A 21141-nucleotide genomic window follows, 5' to 3' on the forward strand; every position below is an offset into this window, starting at 1 on the left:
GTCCTAGAGGTGACCTTCTAATGGCTTACAGCATCGTTAACACTTCTGGTCATCCTCTCAAACACCTACTTAAGCTTAGTTCGAACACTAACCTAAGGGGTAACACCCAGAAATTGGGGACACAACATAGCAGAACGGACTGTAGACGCAAATTCTACTCCTTAAGAGTTGTCAAAAGCTGGAATTCGCTGCCGGCCGAGCTAGTCCAAGCGACTTCTCAGGAGTCCTTCAAGAGGCAACTTGACCCATTCTTAAAGACCAAGGACAGCACACACTACGATTCACTAATTTCTTTTTCCTCTTTCATTGTTAACATACCTAGGTTCCTGCCTGGAGGTATTCGTGATCCCCTGCCACTAGACACGGAAGCCTGTTAAGCGGAAGCTTCTTCTATTCCATCCACAACCATTTGAACCATTTAAGCATGCCGCCATTTTAGAATTCAAGGTTATGTGAGTAAGCCCCACCGATGACGGATAAAACTTCAGACACGATGAATATTTCACACCCTCCAGCAGGTAAGCCTATGTATCTTATCACTTATAACGAAATTTTCAGTTAAAGCTGGGAAAATGAGAATTGTAAAACATGTTAAAACACATGATGCCACAGTTGAAGTCAGGTATGTTAGTGGGAAATTTTTAACATTGTTTCAGATGTGAAGAGGAATCCCCACACGAGCTTCTTACTAAGGTAGGTTTATTTGTATTCTTTGGCTCGATTTTAATTTCCTAATGTTTTTAATATTAAGTGATTTGTCTAAAGAATGTACGCGAGCTTCGCTATTCCAGGAATCAGCTTAGTTGCTGTTCTCTGAACGTTTCCAAAAAACTGACTGTCTTTTTTTAAGCAGGGGCTAACCGCTTGTATGCAGTACTCAAGTTTAGGTTGCACGAACACTGTGCACAAGGTCAATAACGTAGTAGCGTCGACGTGACTAAAGGCCCTACGTATCTACCATAAAGTTCTAAAACATTTGGCGGCTATTTTACAGCAGTGTGCAGTAGTCCTTCAGTCTTGGCTAGCGATGACCCCTAAGTCATTGTGTGTCTGGACATTATGTAGCTCAGTGTTATTTATCGTGTATGTATCTGTACCTTGATGGTCGATATGCATCACAATACACTTGGAAGTATTAATCTGCAACTGCCAGTTTTGAGACCATTCAGATAATTTCTTCAGGCCATTTTGGAGTTCTAAGCTATCACTCTTACTCCGTATCGCTGTCCATATCTTGCTATAGCAAGACCGATGATGAAAATAGACAAATGTCATTTACACACAAGAAGCATAACACTGGCCCCAAAACTGTACTCTAGGGCACTCCACTAAGTACAGTTTCCCAGCTAGGCAACTTTGAGTTAACCCATATTCTTTGTAGGCGTCCAGCTAGGAAGTTATTAATCCACATCAATAGATCGCCTCCAATCCCGACGTTTCTTAGCTTATATAACAGCCGGTTGTGCGGAACTTTGTCAAAAGTTTTGCTGAGATCAATGTAGGCTACATCTACAGGTAAATCTTGGTATTTAAGAGCGCACCAGCTTTCATGAGCCACTAATAATTTGTTGAGACAGGTATATCCTATTCTAAAACCATGCTGCTTCTCCGAAAGGACCCGGTTTTCATCGAGATACTTAAATAGCTCCTTCAGAATAATATTTTCTAAGATCTTAACAACCACACTAGATAGGCTAACGGGTCGGTAATCCTCTGGTTTGTGTTTCGTACCTGTTTTGAAGACAGGACTTACCATGGCGTTCTTCCAGTCTTTTGGTAAACGACCCTGGGTTACGTATAGATTAGAGCATATACTTAAAGGGTTCGCAACGAAGTTAGCTAATTCCTTTAGTAACCTAGGATGCAGTTCACGGGCCCCGTGGATTTGCCTACGTCAAGCTTATTTAGCAGACCAAAGATATCGAGTTCTTTAATGGTCTCGCTGTCCAGTGTTTGTGTGGGGGATTTGTATGGACTGACGGGGTGTCCAAATCCAAGACCTGTTATCCCTAATCTGGTTGGTTCGTACATAAATTATAATCTTGCGGTGATTTTTATCTTACGGTTTAAGAGAAGACAAAGAGTGTATATACCTACGCCATTGTGATCGATTATGAGCCATACCACCCAGTCTCCAACCCTTGGTTACGATAGTCACACTGGCCCCAACCAAGTAGTCTGCATCTACAAACATGGCTCAGACTAAAAGTTATTGACTTCAGTGACTGATGTCATTTTTTGGTTTGGCCGCTCCTAACTTTCTTCTAACCGTCTCCGATACTAATCAGCATTGCGCACCGTGAGAAACGGTGTTCAGGCATATATAACACGTGGTCCAGCCATCTTAATCGACGAAGATTTACAACCTCATCAACTGACTTACCATCGTTTCCTAATAACCTGCGTCCAATCTCATTATTACTTACCCACCCAGTAATCCCAGCAGGTGCGAGCTATATTTCTAAGATATCTGTGATCAAATACTGGTAGCCTACGAGTATCTTATACTCTTGATGGCCACGTTTCGCAGTCGCAAAGTAGAACAGAACTAACTGCTGCACCGACGTCGTAGATTCGACCTTCTACAGTCAGACTAACACTGTGAAGGGGCCAAAGACATCCCAGATTGGCATAAGCCACTCAGACTTTCACTATACCTGAATTGAATTCATCACTCAAGCCATCACCAACACTTACGCACCTACCCAGATACACGAACTTCTCGGCTACTTTTATCTGCTCACTACCCAGGATGAGTGCACGTTCAGGGTTCTGCCAGTCTTGTAAAAGTACTTTGCACTTCGAAGGAGCAAAATACACGCCATATCTACGGAAACTAATTGATGATGATTGTGAATGTGATTTTTCCGAATGCCATGAAAATGGCGAGTAAAGTCGCTTGTGGCTTCACGAGATATCCCACTTATAAGCACTGGGATTCCCTCTTTATGATCGACAGAGCATTAATAAACTTCTAAAATTGTCTTAATTCTCTTTTACTAGTTCTACCCTGGTTTGATTCACGTAGTGTTAGAATAAATGTGTGTAAAGCATTAATGTCGAAGGTTTATGTAACATTTTCCTACTCTTTTGCATCAAGAAAATAATTCACAAAATTTAAAAACGTTTGACTGCCATCTGAAATTTCGTTTTTCACACTAGGATCTATTTCTTTGACAAATCACTTTATGTCACTACCTCCTTTTGAGACTAACGATTCTTCTGTAAGTATCCGATGCACTTTGCAATCTGGGGTTTTAAATTTTAGCAAGCTGGGCAAGAGTTTATCCTTAAACTCACCCCTGGTAGACATTAAGGTCAGATGTGTATACTTTTTATCTTCCCTCAAGTCTTGGACATAGTTTTGTTTGCTCAACGAATGCTTTCCACTCTTTACCACTGAAGACTTTAATATTATTTTGTTGTTGATATTCGTATTCATGTAGAGCTTGACAAGTTGATCCGAAACCTTATGGGCATAGGTTCAATATTTCTACATTTTTATTATGTACTCAGTTAACTCGTTAAATACGAGTAAAATGGAATTTGAATAGTTATAAATATAACTTAGTAAGTGTTGAGCTTTAGAATTAACTCATTCTTCATAACCCAGTCGATCCTGTCTTTATGATTATATAATGCTACAGTGAGGGTTTTCATTTCTTAGCATAACTAGTACATTACTATTGATTCGTACGTTTTTACTTTTTATTTATGTTATCTATCTCGTTGTTATCATCGATTTATAAGCTGGTTTGATTGGTTTAAAATTTTCATATTACATAAATATCACTGTATATTAAAGTAAAACCTCGAGGGAAGATCTAACCAAAATTAATATTGTTTGTTTATGTATTTTAATTTACGTTATGGGAACCGCTATTATCTATATTTATTCTTTTTTTTCTAGGAGGAAATTGAATGTCACGACAAGTGTATCAAAGCTTATCATGATAAGCCAATGCCAACAGTTACTAAACCCCACAACGATAATACTAAACGTATTATTCAACAACCTTTGAAGTGAAAAATTCTATTTTCTTAATGAATCAAATTTCTTTTTTTTGTAACCCTTATTTCTTTAATATAATCATTTACCAATTGTTTCACTGTCAGTTTTTCAAGGATTATTTCCGTAACTGTCCCATGTTATGGGATTTATTGACTTCGGTGGTAAACTTCTACAACGATTAAAAGATGGTTGTCCTAAGCCCAATGAATCTGTACACATATTTCTCCTTGAAGATCCTGGACAAATAGAATTTGTTGTTTGACTGCGTTTATTCAGTTGGTTGTCGTCTAGACAGTTAGTTATTGGCAGTGGAGTTGGTCTAGGTGATAACCCAAGTTGTCGTATTGTCATAGTCTCACTTAACCATTCCGGATGTATTATGTAATACGGGGCTTTAATTCCACTGTTCATATGTACATTAAATAATCCTCCTCTGTGTTCCGCTCTTGCACTAGACGTTTCACTTTTCCCACTTCTGGATGGAGATTCTCCTCGGTGTGTGGAAATTAGGTTGATCCGACCATATTGTCGCTCCTGGTTCAAAACAGGTGTACTTCGTTGTGTTTGTCTTGTTAACCAAATATATCTGGCATTTTCGTTCTTTAGAGTCTCTAACTGATGCAAAGGCTCTCTAACTTCTGTTCTGGAAGTGATTGGGGTCTTTGTACGTTTATTGTGAATAGTTTGATGTCTGAAAATAAAATTGGCAAGTACTTTAGTTAACAAATTTATACTGTACTATAATTAGTTCAATATCAAGATGGTTGGTGAGTACTGGATATGTAGGTAAATATAAATAAAAGCTTATGGAATCATAATTAAAAGATAACCACTGAGTCACTGGTTTTACTTTTAAGATTATTTACTGTTATTATTTTGAGTAATAAATCAGACTACAAATTAATGATCTCGAATAAGCATAAAGTTTAAGTCCAACAAGTAATAAACTGTTTGTTTTCAGTTACTCCGGTTACTCCTCATGGGGGATAGGCTACCAACCAGGATTTTCAAATCAACCCTGTTCTGGACCGTCCATTCCATTTGTTCACAAGTGCTATTCATTCTTTTCATATCTACTTCCAATTCCCTGCGCAATATGCTTTTTGGTCTATCTCTTTTCCTTTCGCCCTGAAAATTCCAAATTACTGCTTGTCATGTAATGGAGTCCCATGGTTCCCATGAAACGCGTCATTTTACACTCCAATAACGTATCAGACTCCCAAAAAACGAGTAGTACCATTAGTTCAAAACTCGTCATATACATTTTACTTTTTAGTACAGGATGTACCACCTGCATCTATTTAACCAAATTCAAATCAACCACAAAAATTTTGACATTTTTTGTATTATTACATCAGTATAACGACTAAATGCTCTAAGTATCATCAAGGGATTCTAGTGAAGCGTTAGCTTTATTGTAGTTTTACTTTCAATCGGTAGTTCGCATGTTCGAACCTAGATCTTTGTATATTCCTGTCCAGGTAGCCAGATACCAGTAGTATCAATAGCCTTCAGATAAACATTCCGAATCAAGGCTGAATACATGAAACTATACTTTATTACCTAATTTTTGTGTTGAGTAAAGATGTGTAGATTGGTTTATCGAATTAATTATTTGTGAAATATCAAGCCTATGAAAACTAGATCAATAAAAATGTATTTGAAGAATAATACAAATAAACAATAAGCTTTTCATGTCATCAAAAAGAGCAATAAAGTTTTTATTATTTTACTGATGAGAAGAAATATCAAGGTGTATCTTATAAATCTGATGTTGGATTACGACAAGGTGATGGTCAACAGCTTTTGATAAGCTAGAAAGTTCGTTAGATGTTAAGATTACCTTCATTAAATCAGCTTAGATATGTGCATACTTGAAAAGGAAAAAATACCATATGGCTATTACGCCATATAACTGTCATATTATCCTTATCGGATCCAAAAGTACTTGGGCTTCTGGTATTAAATGATTGGATGTAATCAGCAGGAGGCCTTGATCGTCCATGTTATGAACTAATGTAACTCACTTTCCAAGTGAATGTTTATGTGCTCTATTTTAAGCCACACTTATTCAGTAGTTATTAATTCTACTAGTCTGCCGTAACCCAAAGTAGATAGAACAGTGTTCAAACTTGTGGTCTAATGCTTGTCAGCCAAATGCTTTAATCACTGATGACACTGGTTACTCCTGAATTTAAACACTTCTATGCTACACAAGTTTAATTGTTACTTGGATAACTCAGTAGTAAGATCTAATTCAGCGTTGTGATATGGAATAGAATTTCTGGAGATAATGATAATTATTTCAGTACCTTAGTACATTCTGTCCATGAGTAGTATGAAACTTATGTCTAAACTCTTTGTTTCGATTTAATCCGACCATCCAACATCAAAAAGTACACCACAATCTTGAATACTTTAGTCTAATGAATACGTTTGAAAATTAGTTGATGGAATTCTATATCAAAAATGATAAAGAATTTTACATGACATTAGGCATCACTTTATATCTGTTTTTAGTTAACCTGAATCTTGTTCGAGTTGGAACTAAATATTAACTCAGTGATCAATAAAAGGTTATCGGTAATTTTGTACGTGATTAGCTGATTTTATTAATCATTTGTTGTGTACTGAATTATGATAAATATTAAGGCCTATCGCTGTTGCACAAATTGGCGGCTATTTGAACTCAGTGGCTCAAGGGACAGCGTATTAGACTTGGGAGCGAAAAGTAACTAGATATGAGCATCAGCACTGGGGTGTACGTACATCCAGCTGAGTAGTTTCAAACAAAACTAACATCCCATCCTGGACTTCACTGCTAACCGCCGTATGTCACCATCGGTTGTTACTTTTTTGAAAATTAGATTAGTGGTCTATCATAATACCACTACGGAATGAATCTCTTGGTCGGCGGCCTATTTCCAAAGAAGGGTAACAAGCTTAAGTAAGTAATGAAAAGAGTAATTTTTCAAATTAATATGGTATCATTTGTTAAATAAGACGAAGTAATTTTAAACATAGTGGCTACTTTTTGACATTAATTGGAACTTAGAAGATTACTAAATTTTTTCATAGGAATAGATTATTTTCCGTAAGTTATTCAGGTTATGTTCTACTTGTTACCATGACATGGTATGAACTGGAGAACCAACGAAAATTGTAGTTTGTTTATCCTAGTATCTTCAGGAGACCCTTGACAATGAACGTAACCAATACTTCATCTAGGATCAAGGCCAGGACCTTAAAGCTTCTCAACGTGTGCAAAACATTTGCACTTTAAGTTTTACCAAATAACATTATAAGTGATGACGACTTGTATGTGCGAACGGGTAAGCTCTAAATGATATAGCATGACTTTTATACGTACATCTTGTTTCATACACTTAGTTCTCTTTATCATTTTGAAGAAAGCAAGAAAAAATTCTTAAACTGAATAACATGAATTCATTTTATTTCGTTTGGTTCTCGTCAGATGCTTACAACCTGTGTTATTTAAAAATTATAATTACAGAATCTGTCTGAATTGCTTTCATGAAAGAGTTTAGTTGGAAGTTATGTTGAAGACACATTACTATAGTATAGCAAGGATGTAAATAAATTTAATAGACTAAGTAAAATATTGTAAATGTATATCACCTATAAAAGAAAATCGAAAAGCACTGTTTTTACATAAGATATATATTTACAATATTTTATTTAGTCTATTAAATTTATTTGCATCCTCACTATACTGATGTATCTTCAAAATAACTTCCAACTAAACTACTACATAGAATAGATAGAATGTGTCGGGATTCCAAAGTTGATGTTCACTATGGAATTCAAACACCAACGTGTTATCCACTTAGCTAAAGATTTCAGATAACCGCTCATTTGTGCAACGGGTATAAAATGTAACCTAATTTTTGTAATAGTTCGGATTATCTAGTTGTTGGTACTTGAACTGTATTTTGATTCACTATTAGCTACATTCTACCTAAACTTGTGATATATTAGCTATATCAAGGCAATCTTTACAGGATTCGCATATGTCAACTAAAATTGACAAAAATATTAACCATATGATAATGTAAACCATCACGAATTAAATTAAACTCGACGCATTTTGTAACTATTTTGGATATTTCAGGTTGTAAGCGGCTGACAAAAATGCAACGCAATAAAATAAATGCACATTATTCTGCTAAAATCGTTTTTATATCTGACTACTTTATCGTCATACTTAACAGTAATCTTTAAATAATTAGATTCAAGATTAATGTAAATCAACGAATACTGGATAGTCATTTGTTGAGAAATCACTTAAACTGTAATTAAACAAGTTCCTCATAAGTTCATAATAAATATATTTTTAGATGTTTCGGTTGTCCTACGTGTGATATATTACTGTAATAAACACTTAACAAAGAAAACATATTTATCAGTGTGGGATTGTTGAGATTGTTAAGATTTTGATTGAGATCATGAATCGATCAATGTTAGGCCACCATTTAGAACCTGGAAGCACTGGACGACCGTCAGTAGTGCGCACGAGGGATTCGAACCTAGGAGCTTCGACCTCGCGCACAGACACTTAAGCTTCAGACTACTGAGATGAAATCCAACGGTGTTAATGTCTAATTTTAACCTATCCACGAAATTGCGCGACCATCTTTTATTGTCTGAGGTAGACACCTGTCTCTACGTGACGAGGATTAGTTCCATTGATCACGGCTTCTCACTAGAACTCCGAGAATTATCTAACGAAGCTAGTCTTTTATGAGCACATGATAATTATCTGTATGGGTTAAGCGTTTACGTGCAAGGCCGAAGGTCCTGGGTTCGAGTTTCTCGTGCAGGATCGTGGATGCGCACTACTGAGGGGCGCCATGTTAGGACGAAACGGCCGTCCAGTGCTTCCAGGTTTTCAGCGGTAGTCTAACATTGATCGATTCATGATCTCAATCGAAAACATATTTACTGACAAGTTTAATCCTGTTCCACAAAGTATGGTTATTTAATTACAGAAGATAATGCTATTTTGATCATGTTAACTTTGAAAGTACTGCAGGAACCACGACGGAAATTTTGAATAGAATGTTCACGTTTATAGCTAAAATAATTAAACTCTTAGAAACAGTGGTATTTTCATTATTATTTGTAAGATTTTGCATTTAACCGTTATTTATATTCAAGGGTGAATTTGACCGGTTTCTGTTGGTGAAATGATATTGTCTGTAGTTACAAGTTGACCACATCAGTTGATGGTTAGCTGGGGGAATTCAATATTTAAAATATAATCAACTTTAAAATGGAGCCCTTATTGAGTTAGTTAGTCAAGCAGCCCATATTACCAATAAAATCAGGACTTAGTAGCTTAGTGGATAACTTACTAGTGTTTCATTTAAAGTATTTTAGGTCTGAGTTTCACTAAATACACTGATAATAGTATACGAGCATATCCAGTAAATGAATTCCATACAGAACGAAATGTAGGTCTAGGATTTCACTTTTAACTCTGTTAGGGGTGTACACTCTCAAGTTACAGTTTATGAGATGTAAACCAATGTCGATTAGGTTGAAGTTCTGTTAAATTATTCAGCGTGAACAATGTGCATAGAAGTTTAATACATTTTTACGATAATTTTTGTTAATGACAAGTATTGAGTTTAGGTGTTCTAATCATTTTTTTTATTGATATAGATGAGACTAAAATTTATGGATAACCTTTGAGTGACGCTAAAGCGACCTTGAAGATGTCTATCTACTAACTAGGACTAAATGAGGTTTATAAACCAGTGTGAAGAATTAGAATTATGATTTACAGTTGATGGTTAGGTTTACATGTTAGATTTATCGTTTTCATCATGAATTAACATCAACTATTATGCCAAAAACTGTATTTAACCAAATGGATAAATGAATTTCGTGCCAAAATCCAAGACTCGTTATCTTATATTGATTCATTCATAAATTACAGTTTCGTCAACTGATGTTTTTACGTTATCAGGACAGGAAAAAAATAAGTGAACAATAGTTTCGTTCATAGTGTCGAAGTTATTATTAACACAACACACGAACATTATCAAAATCCTAATCCTAAGTAAAATGAAATCGAGAATGTCGTTAATATTAAAGATAATCATTCAAAGAGACTATAGAATTATATCTTAAACAAATAAACAACTGGAACACATGAACATAGTGAGATAAAAAACAAAAAACGATCAATCACTTACTTTACTTGTTTAGATGAAATACTATTTGATGAATTCGTTGACATAAATGATGGAAAGTTGTGAATTTCTGTAATCCCAAATATTTGTCCTATAATAATATTATTATCAGAATAGGTTTTGTGGAGATTTTTTTACGAAGTTTCACTGGCTGAAATCATGAGTCTATTGGAGCTAGACCACTATGGAAAACTTGGAAGCACTGGACGGCCGTTTCGTCTCAATACGGGACACCTCAGCAATGCGCATCCACGATCGCGTCCCCCGCGAGATTCGAACCCAGGACCTATCAGTCTCGTGGATTGGTTGAAGTTAGACATTAACATCGTTGGATGCCGGCTCAGTGGTCTAGTTGGTTAAGCGCCTGGCGTGAGGAGTCCCATACTGGGACGAAACGGCCGTCCAGTGCTTCCAGGTTTTCCATGATGGTCTAGCTTCAATTGACTCATGATTTCAACCAGTGAAATAATAATATTAAGAAAAATACTAGTATAATAATACATACTGTATAGAGTGATATGTTCATTAAAAGTTCAAATCATTGAATTGAATCATGCCAATAATATAGACATCAGTAATGAGAAATATTTTGATAAATTCGGTCAATTTTTCACTAATTCAACTTGAAACATTGAGAAATATTCTAGCTTAAACTCATAGGTATACATACATACAATTTCTCATTCAAACTACCTATCAAAAAAGAGGGATAATCGTTTAAGTTTCATGTCTGTCTCCCAAAAAGGTTAGTTGATAAGATAGTTGTATAGCTTTGACTACAAACCCACGCTTAGTTCAAATTTGAATACAATTGGTTTTCTGGATGTTTCATCCTAAAAAGAACTTTTTTGAAAGTCACTTAGAGTTGGCTGAAACAGTAACATAATATATGTGTATATATATCTTCGCATAAATTATTGACCATATTGGTTAGTTACTCTTCCCCATTCGGTAATTCTACAGACCGGAATGAACAAACAAACACTGTTCGGAAAACGTTTGTGATTACATACACAGTTAGTCATGTTATATATATATATATATATATATATATATATATATATATATATATATATATATATATATATATATATATATATATATATATATATAAGTTGATAGGTACAAAAAAGGACTTCGATTACATTCACAATTTAGATAGGTGGATCATTTCGGGATTGAACTGACCGATTAACGTTAACGTACTCACGTGTTGAACAAGTATTCCAAGGTAACCTATGATCATATTAACACATTAAAATGGCTAATACTATCTTATGCTACTGGGCTAATAAGGATCAAAATAACGATTTTCAGCTTTTTACCCTCTACTTAAAAAAAATACCGCTTATCATTCACCAGATCAAGTGCTTTTATCTAGTTCTCAAAATTTCCAGGATTGTTAACAATTTTTAAATAATGGAAAAAGCATATTATAAAGACAATTCAATCAAACAGATCTCGAGGATGTTATTTACCAAAGCTGTATAAGTGTATTTATAGTTATTTAATACATAGTAGTCTATAACCAAATAGGATAGGTATTGTGTTATTAATGAAGTGATTGAAAAATCTCAAGCATTAAATGTTAGATAATAGTCTAAAGATTAGTGAAAATCATCAGTGATATAATTAGATTACAGGTGAGAAATGAAAAGATAATTGTCTACTTGGTAAATATGAAGATGATTTAGGAGTGAAAAGATGTACTTCTTCTACTAAGCATTATAAAAAGATGAACGGCGGATCATTACCATGATGGAAAGAATTGGGAGTATCGGTATATTGAATATGAAGTTCAGGCTTGGAATGATAAACATCTCAAGTCTCCATTGTGAACAAGTTTCTGATCCATATGATCTTTGAGCTTGTTTGTTCAATTTTCTAGACAATTTTGAAATCTAGTGAGGCGATATGATTGGGGTTCATGAAATATTCAAAAGTAGAGCTACTGATGGTCTTCTATCGAGTTTTGGACAGACAGGGCAAGTATTATTTGGAAATGTGTTTCGAAACAACACGCTTTATGTGGTTCGTATTACGTGTTTCTCAAGAGCAAATGGTGAATCTACATGGACGTGGTCTAAGACAACATTCTATTCTACACACATCTCCGAATCAATCGTCGATTAGAGAAGACTATTCAAAGTTCAGCCCAATGAAAAGTTTCTTTTTGATATCGATAGTTGAATCTAGGAATTCTGATCCAGTATCTACGAAATCGACGTTATTGATAAAAAAAATCTTCGAGATTGTAAGAGTTTACCTGTGAGGTTAGCACTTGCAAGTATCTCAAGGCAATATTCCTAATAAGTAATATGAAGTACTTTGTTAAAAAGTACTACATCACCGACAATCTCTTCAAAACGACCTATAATTAGTGATTAGGCATGTTGTACAAACATCAATGAACACGATTGTGAACACTGAGTACGTTTATAGTGCCAAATATTACATCACTCATATACTACTGGTCACGTCCAAATTGTACTATATTTCACAGCCATATTCTCTGTAACGATATATATATGCGCAGCATCATTGATGAACAGGGTGGATCTGATGCAGATGTGAAGGCGTGGATCGGCAAAACAAGAGCAGCATATCTACAACTGAAGAATATAAAGAACTCAAAACGACTATAAGTAAGCCAACACCAAACTCAGAATTTTCAATACAAATGTCAAGACACTTGTATTGTATGAGGCGGTAACTTAGAAAACTACGAAAGCCATCATCCAGAAGATATAAGTGATTATTAACAGTTGTCTACTCAAAATACTTCGAGTCCGTTGGTCAGACACTTTCAGCAACAACCTACTGTGGGAAAGAACAAACCAGATCCCAGTGGAGGAAGAAATCAGGAAGAAGCACTGGAAGTGGATAGGACACACATTGAGGAAAGCACCGAACTGCTTCACAAGTCAAGCCCTCACATGGAATCCTCAAGGCCAAAGGAGGAGGAGAAGAGGAAGACCAGAGAGTACATTACGTTGATAAATGGAGACAGACATGAGAAAAATGAACAACAATTGAATAGAACTGGAAAGGAAGGCTTAGGACAGAGTGGCTTGGAGAATGCTGTTCGGCGGCCTATGCTACATTGGGAGTAACAGGCGTAAGTAAGTATCGTATACTGACTGTGGCTAGACAAGATACTGAAGTTAGAACTGTAAACTGTGAGATAACAAATCAACAGTCTAGAATTAATGCTATTTGAAAGAAGCCTGAATATTCTAGATTCTACTCCTTAGGAAGTAGTGGTTATTAAGAACTAAGGAGTCCTGTGAGAGAATTAAAACAGCTATTCAGTGCTTCCTCGTTTTCAGTGGTTATCTAGTTATATGCGTAAGCAAAATATTACTTGTTAAACTCTGACGAATGGTAAGAAAAATATTAAAAATTCGACTAAGCTACAAAGGTCTCTAACAAATAGAATTGTTAGAAATGTATTAGATTATGGTTTGAATTATTTTTCTGGTTAGCATATGGAACTCAAAACAGCTTTCAACCAATATCAAAGTGAGAATCTTCAATACGAACGTCAAGGCAGTTTTACTGTACGGAGCTGAAACTTGGAGAACTACAACGACCATAATCAAGAAGGTACAAGTATTTATAAATGGTTGCCTACGAAAGATACTCAACATCCATTGACTGGATAACATCAGCAACACCATACTGTGGGAGAGAACAAACCAGCTTCCAGCTGAACAAGAAATTAGAAAAAGATGATGGAAATGGATATAACATACATTAGACAAATCATCAAACTGCATCACGAGGCAAGTCCTAACTTGCAATCCTGAAGGGAAGCAGAAAAGAGTAAGGCCGAAGAACACATTACGTCGAGAAATAGAAGCAGATATGAAAAGGATGAATAACAACTGGAAGGAGCTGGAAAGGACTACCCAGGACAGGGTTGGATGGCGAATGCTGGTGAGTGGCCTACGCTCCTTCACGAGGAGTAACATGCGTAAGTAAGTATTAGACTATGGAATATTCTAAAATTTACATTAGACAGAGTCATTTTACATAGAAGAGATGATTTACAAGTTGGTACAATTCATTAGTAAGCGATCTACTAAATTGTGCACTTCATTTCAAGGTTTATTTTTACACCGATAAGCTAAGCATATGAGTAACCATGACGAGACATTATCACTATGCAATTCTTGATTGGCTGACATCAACTCATATAACTTAGATAATTTATCATTCACAAAGTAGGAAGTTATTTAAAAGTTGACAAACAAGTGGAACTGTAGTGAATAAAATCATATAATTGAAGATTTGCAAAGTAATTCTTTGAATTCCAATTTATTACTTATTTTATTCACTATTCAAACTAAAATAAACGTTAAGTGGTATTGATCATTATTTCATAAAGCTCTAGTCTTCATCTAATCAATCAATTGTGTGAAGTAATGTTCATACAACTCAGTGATAACATCCTTGAAAGTGAAAATAAATAACGTATGTTGAAATTTATTGGAAAGAATCAATTCATCCAGAAGATTGATGATGCATGTCACACAGCATGAAGCTTTAGATTCCGAATCTCTGTTGTGTTAGGCGATTATAGGAATCTGTTGCAGATATACAAGCTTGTTATATACGAACCCAACCTAGTGCTTGAATGATAAGGCTAAGCATAGATAAGAAGCTGTATTAGAAAACCTAACCGAAACGAACAAAAACTCAGAATTTGTATATATGTGTCCATCGGATAATCGAGCCAACTCTAACTAATAACCAAAGATGGATAGTGGCTAGCAGTAGAATCCAAGACAAATGTTTCACCCTATTTAAGACTTGTCAGCTAAATGTACCTGTATCCTGAAACACTCATTCTGGGTTCCATTGCTAGCCACCATCCATTTCTGCTTATAACGCTTGTGACTTAACGAGGCAATCCGTACCGGATGAACATATTACCTATAAGTGACTGATCAATTGCAATCAATGGGGAGATTCAAATAAACAATAAAAAATGAACTCTAACTAATAACGTTCATCCATTTTAATAATACATATATCATTTGATCTTGAACTAGCATATGCGCATAGGCATGTGACATTATTGCATTGGCCAGGGTTGTCGATTCTTATCTATGGTTAATGAATAATGAATTCTATAACATTTATACTCCAATTACTTTGATAGATATTAAATTGGAAACAAAAATATTCCCTAATCAATATTTTCAAATTTAATCGATTTTCTTTCGTTAGTTAAAACTTCGATTTATTTTTACAAAAATCAATTGGTATTAATGATTTTAACCGATTATGTAATCGATTGTAGGGAAGAGAGAGAGAGAGAGGGTTAATATTATTGACTTACTGAGATCAAAATTGTTTATCAGGATATTTTCTATGATCTTCGAAGTTGATTTAGATAAGTGATCACTATGTGATATCACATTTGCATGTTATAGTTGGACATAGTGGGATGTTTTACAAGTACCTAGTGTACTGTGTGATCGATAAACAAATGCACCAATGACAGTATTAACCACCCACAATCACTTATACTGTATAGCGAATATAATAGATGACTGAAAAAGTAAGATCCATGCTTCGTCAAAAACTAGAATGGTATTTAAATGATTGCATTACATTCTACTGTGTTTATCAATTTATATTTGTGGTTGGCCATGTATACATAAGGAATAGCAATAGTAGTTTGGAGATTACAGCCTTTGGACAGAAACAAATAAAATCAACTGACCCAATAAGAGCAGATGATAAACATTCATGATCCTCAATTGCTAAGCACAACAGAAATAAGTCATATGGTTGATCTTAACTTAGTCTTTGTGATTTTGTACTAATATATCTAAGATGTATACTTAAGTTGATTGAAGCCTTGTTCACTTGAAAATTCAAACTCTGATTATATATTCAAAACATTTTGGCCCCATTTTATTATCTACCCTAGTAATATTGATTAACATCCAGAGTGGTGACTTTCATATTATTTTCTTTATTAACGTTGTTTCGTTTTAACTTGCATTTGTCTAGTTGATCTATTTTTCACATGTAAATGTTATTTGAGGATAAATTTCACTCTCATTCGCAATTTTGACCTTGAACCTGGCAACCATCATAGTCCATGATGAAGAGCATGTTCGTTCTGTTTTTTTTTCCGGCTTATATGAAAAATATCAAGTTTTCTACGTGAAAATACCACTCCATCGTACTACAGATGTGTTAAGTCAAGCGCACTCAGTCATAATGGAAGAAGACTTACAACATAATAAAAGTCATACCTTCAATTAATTCTATAAAAGAAATTGTTGCAAAATATCTACAATTGAGTGAATAAATAAAGGAAAACATAATTATAATTACTGAATGCGATACATTTAAGTGACTTGACAACGTTGAGTTTATCCCCAGCCCACATATTCCAGGATAATTATAGATGGTAAATGACTTGTTGCCTTCAAATGTCCTGGTACGACCGAGAGTGGGGAGAGTCAGCCCTGTCTCTCTCTCGAAATGCTGGCCACGTGCATACAACCACTACCAGAAAAGTCCTACTCACTGCCTTCTCGCGACACTACTGTTGTTTACGAAATTGAGAGGATGAAAATCAAATGTTCAGCGCTTTAACCGGTTTGATGGACACGAAGAGTCCCCCTAGGTGAGTTGGGAAACCATGATTCCAAACCAATGGTGCAAATAGGCCCCAGTATCCTGAAAGAACAAAAGGCGTATGAACCTATTGCTGGTCACAGGCTACCACGGGACTTCATCTCCTGACGTTGCTCCACTGCCTTGTGGATCAGACCTTTAGGTCGAAGGCTCCGGGTATGGCCCCCTGAGAAAACCACCTGCTACGGTTTGGACACCTGGGCAGTATCCCAGCCCTCACATAAATCATTCGATTTACGTGGCGCATATCTATTTAGTGCCTTCTTGTACCAGTATTTATGTGTTTAAATAAATAAATATTGGTTGTTAATAAAAAGCAAATGACATTATAACTAACAGGTTGTTTACACTAAGGACTTCCTATAAAACTGACTGAAATTACATTTAGGTATAAACTGACAATAAATTGTCATCAGTATGTGTCTATCTTTACTTTCTATGATCGATAATACGGTTGAAGCTAGTTGGGTTATGTCTTCGCGGAGTCACTTTATCAAAACTTTTCTGTAACAAAACTCTTTGTGACTTAGTATTTTTGAATGCTTTTTATACGTAGTATGTTAAAGGTGAATACACACTTTCACCACTCCCTTGAAGAAAACATATTCAGTCAGTCTTCTATATAGTTTATCAAAGTGAATACATGAGGACACTGATGCTCATTTACTTACTATTCATATTTCAAGTTTTTATATTCACAGTTTCACTGTAAACTTACTAGAATAAATTTTTAGTGTCTAGTACCATATCAAATCCACATGGGTTATTCTAGCTTCCAAATAGACCGATTTATTCATTATTTCTTAAAGTCACATTCTGACCTTGTTCATTATTTCCTTATTAACTTTGCTTTTATATGAGCGTGTGTGTGTGTGTGTGTGTGTGTGTGTTAATTCCTCACTCTACTCACCACATATCTGTAGCCTATTTTATCTGACTCTAAATATTGAATCACACTTGGTTAAATCTAGTTGGCTCATATTGCCTTATCTGATCCGTTTCACTTCATTCCCTCTTCTCTTCACTTCGTTTTCTTTGAATCGTTTGTTTGAATCAATGATTGTATGAAATATACATATTCAAAATCAATTCTCGTAGTTGACTTATTTAATTCGGTTATTCACTCATACCATTTAAGTCAATTAATCATATATATATATATATATATATATATATATATATATATATATATATATATATATATATATATATATATATATATATATATATATATAAAGGTTGGTGATATGTATATTTCGATAACAATCATTTATATGATCCAAATCAAGTCAGATACATGGTTACTACTAAAAGTTATCAAGGTAATTTCCAACTGAATTCAATATCGTTGATTCTTATAATTGAAAGTTCACATTAATTTTTAAAAAAATGTTTTCTTCGTAATTTATCTAAAATAGGTCAATATTTCATTGTTGCATAATAATAGTAGTCAAACATTCATTCATTCATCCATTCTAATCTGTAATTTCTAAGTTCATATTATCATCATAGTGTAAACAGATTGAAAGAAATTCGCACAACATAATCATGTGATATATGATTTGCTCTAATTAAATTGGCTAGAAAATTCAATAGCATCGTTTTCAATATGGATCGCAGCATAAGTTTACATATTTTTTTTTATCAGAAGGGGTTTGTGGAGATTTTAGAAATTTCACCGGTTGAAATCATGAGTCAATTGAAGCCAGACCACCATGGAAAACCTGGAAGCACTGGACGGCCGTTTCGTCATGACATGGGACTCCCCAGCAGTGCGCATCCACGATCCCGCACCCCACGAGATTCGAACCCAGGACCCATCGGTCTTGCGCCAAGCGCTTAACCATCTAGACCACTGAGCCGGCAGCTCAGCTCACTGAAGACAATGGTATACGGTGGCGCAACTTCGTGGATTGGTTGAAGTTAGACATTAACACCGCTGGATACAGGCCGGCTCAGTGGTCTAGTTGGTTATTTAGGATGGCAGAGATCATTAATGATCAAAAGAATTAAATAAAGATTGTATTTCTTGGTATTGTATTGGTTGGTCCACCAGGGTGCTTGGTACCTGTATGGATTGAGTTATACTATTCAGATTGTAGAGTTAAAGCTTATATGCTGTCTGGTTCTCCTGTGAAGTGGGACTGAACTGTACTGCTCGGGTTATAAAGTTTAAGCCTGGATTGGGTCTGGTTCTTCTGGAAACGGGATTGAGCCGTACTATTTGGGCTACAAATTTTAAGCCTGGGCGGTGTTTGGCTCTCCAGTAAAACGGAATTGAGCTGTACTGTTTGGGTTGTCATGTTAAAGTCTGGATGGTGTCTGGTTCTCCTGAAAATCAATGTAAAACTACCCTGGCCCACAAGGGTATATTATATTATATAACTTGTATTCTTATAGATTTTATGAAAAGTATTTAGCTTACTGGTCAATCTGATTCAGGTCTAAATGAAATAGTATGAGATTGTTTATAGAAAACGATAAAAGAGATCGTAAGAATGTTGAGTGACCGATTGCAAGTAAGTAAGTAAGTCGAACGCGTCGACAACTTCACTTATTTTGGAAGTCTAATCAGCCCTAATAGATAAGTGTCTGACGAAATCTCAGCACGGACCCGAAAAGCTCTTTTGGCTTTTGCCAACTTACGTAATTAATGGCGAAGACAAGATATCCGTATATCAATTAGGGAACGCGTATACTGCGCAATGGTTCGTTCTGTTTTAATTTACGGCTGCGAAACGTGTCCACTAAGAGTATAAGATACTCGTAAGCTACTAGTATTTGACCACAGATATCTTAGAAATATTGCTCGCATCTACTGGGATCACTGGGTAAATAACAATATTCCAGTAGTCTTGATCTTTTTACGGCGAGACTATAATTTATGGACGAACCAATCAGATTTAGAATAAAAGGTCTTGGATTTTGATGTGAAATTTATCCATCCATTTGTCTAAATAGAGTTTTGACATTATGGCTGATATCGGTTCGTGATGAAAACCATAAATCTAATTTCTAAGCCTAACCATCAACTGTAAATCATAATTCAAATTCCTCACACTGGTTTATAACCCTCATTTAGTCCTAGTTAGTAGATGGACATTCTTAAGGTTACTTTAGCATCGTTCAAAGGTCCTCCATAAATTATAGCCTCATCCTTTTTACTTATGTTCAGTTTTCAGTTCGCACTAGTATGGATATCCAAACTGATATATTATCAGTATAGGGTTGTGGAGATTAATAAGTTATTGATTGAGATAATGAACTGATTGATGTTAGATCACCATTAGAAACCTAGAAGTACTGAACAGCCGTTTTATCCTATTGTGGGACTCCCCAGCAGTGCGCATTCACGATCCCGCTCGCGGGATTCAAACCCAGGGCCTACAGTGTCGCGTGCAAACGTTTAACCTCTACACCACTGAGCCGGCCGGCGTCCAACGGTGTTAATATCTAACTTCAACCAATCCACGAAATTGTGTGACTATATTCCACTCTACTGAGGTAGATACCTGTCTCTACCCGACACGAATTAGCTCCACTGGTATATCCATTGTTTATTGGTTCAAAGTGTTTATTTCAGTTGTTATTTATCATTGTTTGATCTGTTAAATTTTTATTTTAAATTTTACCTTTAAAATAACCTTGAAACACATTTTACTTCTATTCAAATTTAATAAGTTTAAAATATCCTCCCTTTATATAGAATTTTAATTTTATTTATTTGCTATTAATTAAATTAATAAATTTGCAATTAACTTAATCAAGAATATTGTCATTATTGAATTGAATTGAATTGAATTGAATTAGTTTCTATGAATTAATGTCAGATATCAGAAGGGATTTTGTGGAGATAGTTTGTGAAAATAAAGTGGAAACAATAGATTTAGGTTTTATTCTAGTTGAGATTAATCAATAATAGAAGAGTTACTGGTTCTTGCTGTATTCAAATCCACATCATTACTATACTGATTAGTTCTAATTGATCACCTGTCTTTGTAAGATAAGATAGATTATATGCTTTCAAAAAACTCCAACTAGTAAGTAAGAAATACAAATATGACTAATTTGAAGTAGATGAGTTATTCATCTTATTCTAAAGATAAAGATTTCCATAAATTTTGATCATCTTCTTCTTACACAGTGATCAAGTCAATCCCAGTATCCAAGTCATAAACATTACTAGATCGGTTATTGGGTGATCCATCGATCTTTTATGGGAGTGAAAGATTTGAATTGACTGATCAG

General features: G+C 35.1%; 2 protein-coding genes across 2 annotated transcripts; one reads left to right on the forward strand and one right to left on the reverse strand.

Annotated features, from left to right (window-relative positions):
* The first annotated feature begins 432 nt into the window (after positions 1-432).
* MS3_00020018 (uncharacterized protein) lies at positions 433-4109 on the forward strand. Its single transcript, XM_035732451.2, has 4 exons — positions 433-518; positions 559-622; positions 657-693; positions 3911-4109. Exons 1-4 carry the CDS (start codon positions 470-472, stop codon positions 4025-4027), a joined length of 267 nt encoding a protein of 88 aa, XP_035587467.2. The 5' UTR covers positions 433-469; the 3' UTR covers positions 4028-4109.
* On the reverse strand, positions 4037-17983 carry MS3_00002395 (uncharacterized protein). Its single transcript, XM_012937529.3, has 3 exons — positions 15578-17983; positions 10234-10321; positions 4037-4703 (listed from the first exon to the last, which is right to left on the reverse strand). Exons 2-3 carry the CDS (start codon positions 10275-10277, stop codon positions 4121-4123), a joined length of 627 nt encoding a protein of 208 aa, XP_012792983.2. The 5' UTR covers positions 10278-10321; positions 15578-17983; the 3' UTR covers positions 4037-4120.
* Positions 17984-21141: the final 3158 nt, after the last annotated feature.

Source organism: Schistosoma haematobium, chromosome 1 (genome assembly GCF_000699445.3).
Source record: "Schistosoma haematobium chromosome 1, whole genome shotgun sequence".
Taxonomy (NCBI): domain Eukaryota; kingdom Metazoa; phylum Platyhelminthes; class Trematoda; order Strigeidida; family Schistosomatidae; genus Schistosoma; species Schistosoma haematobium.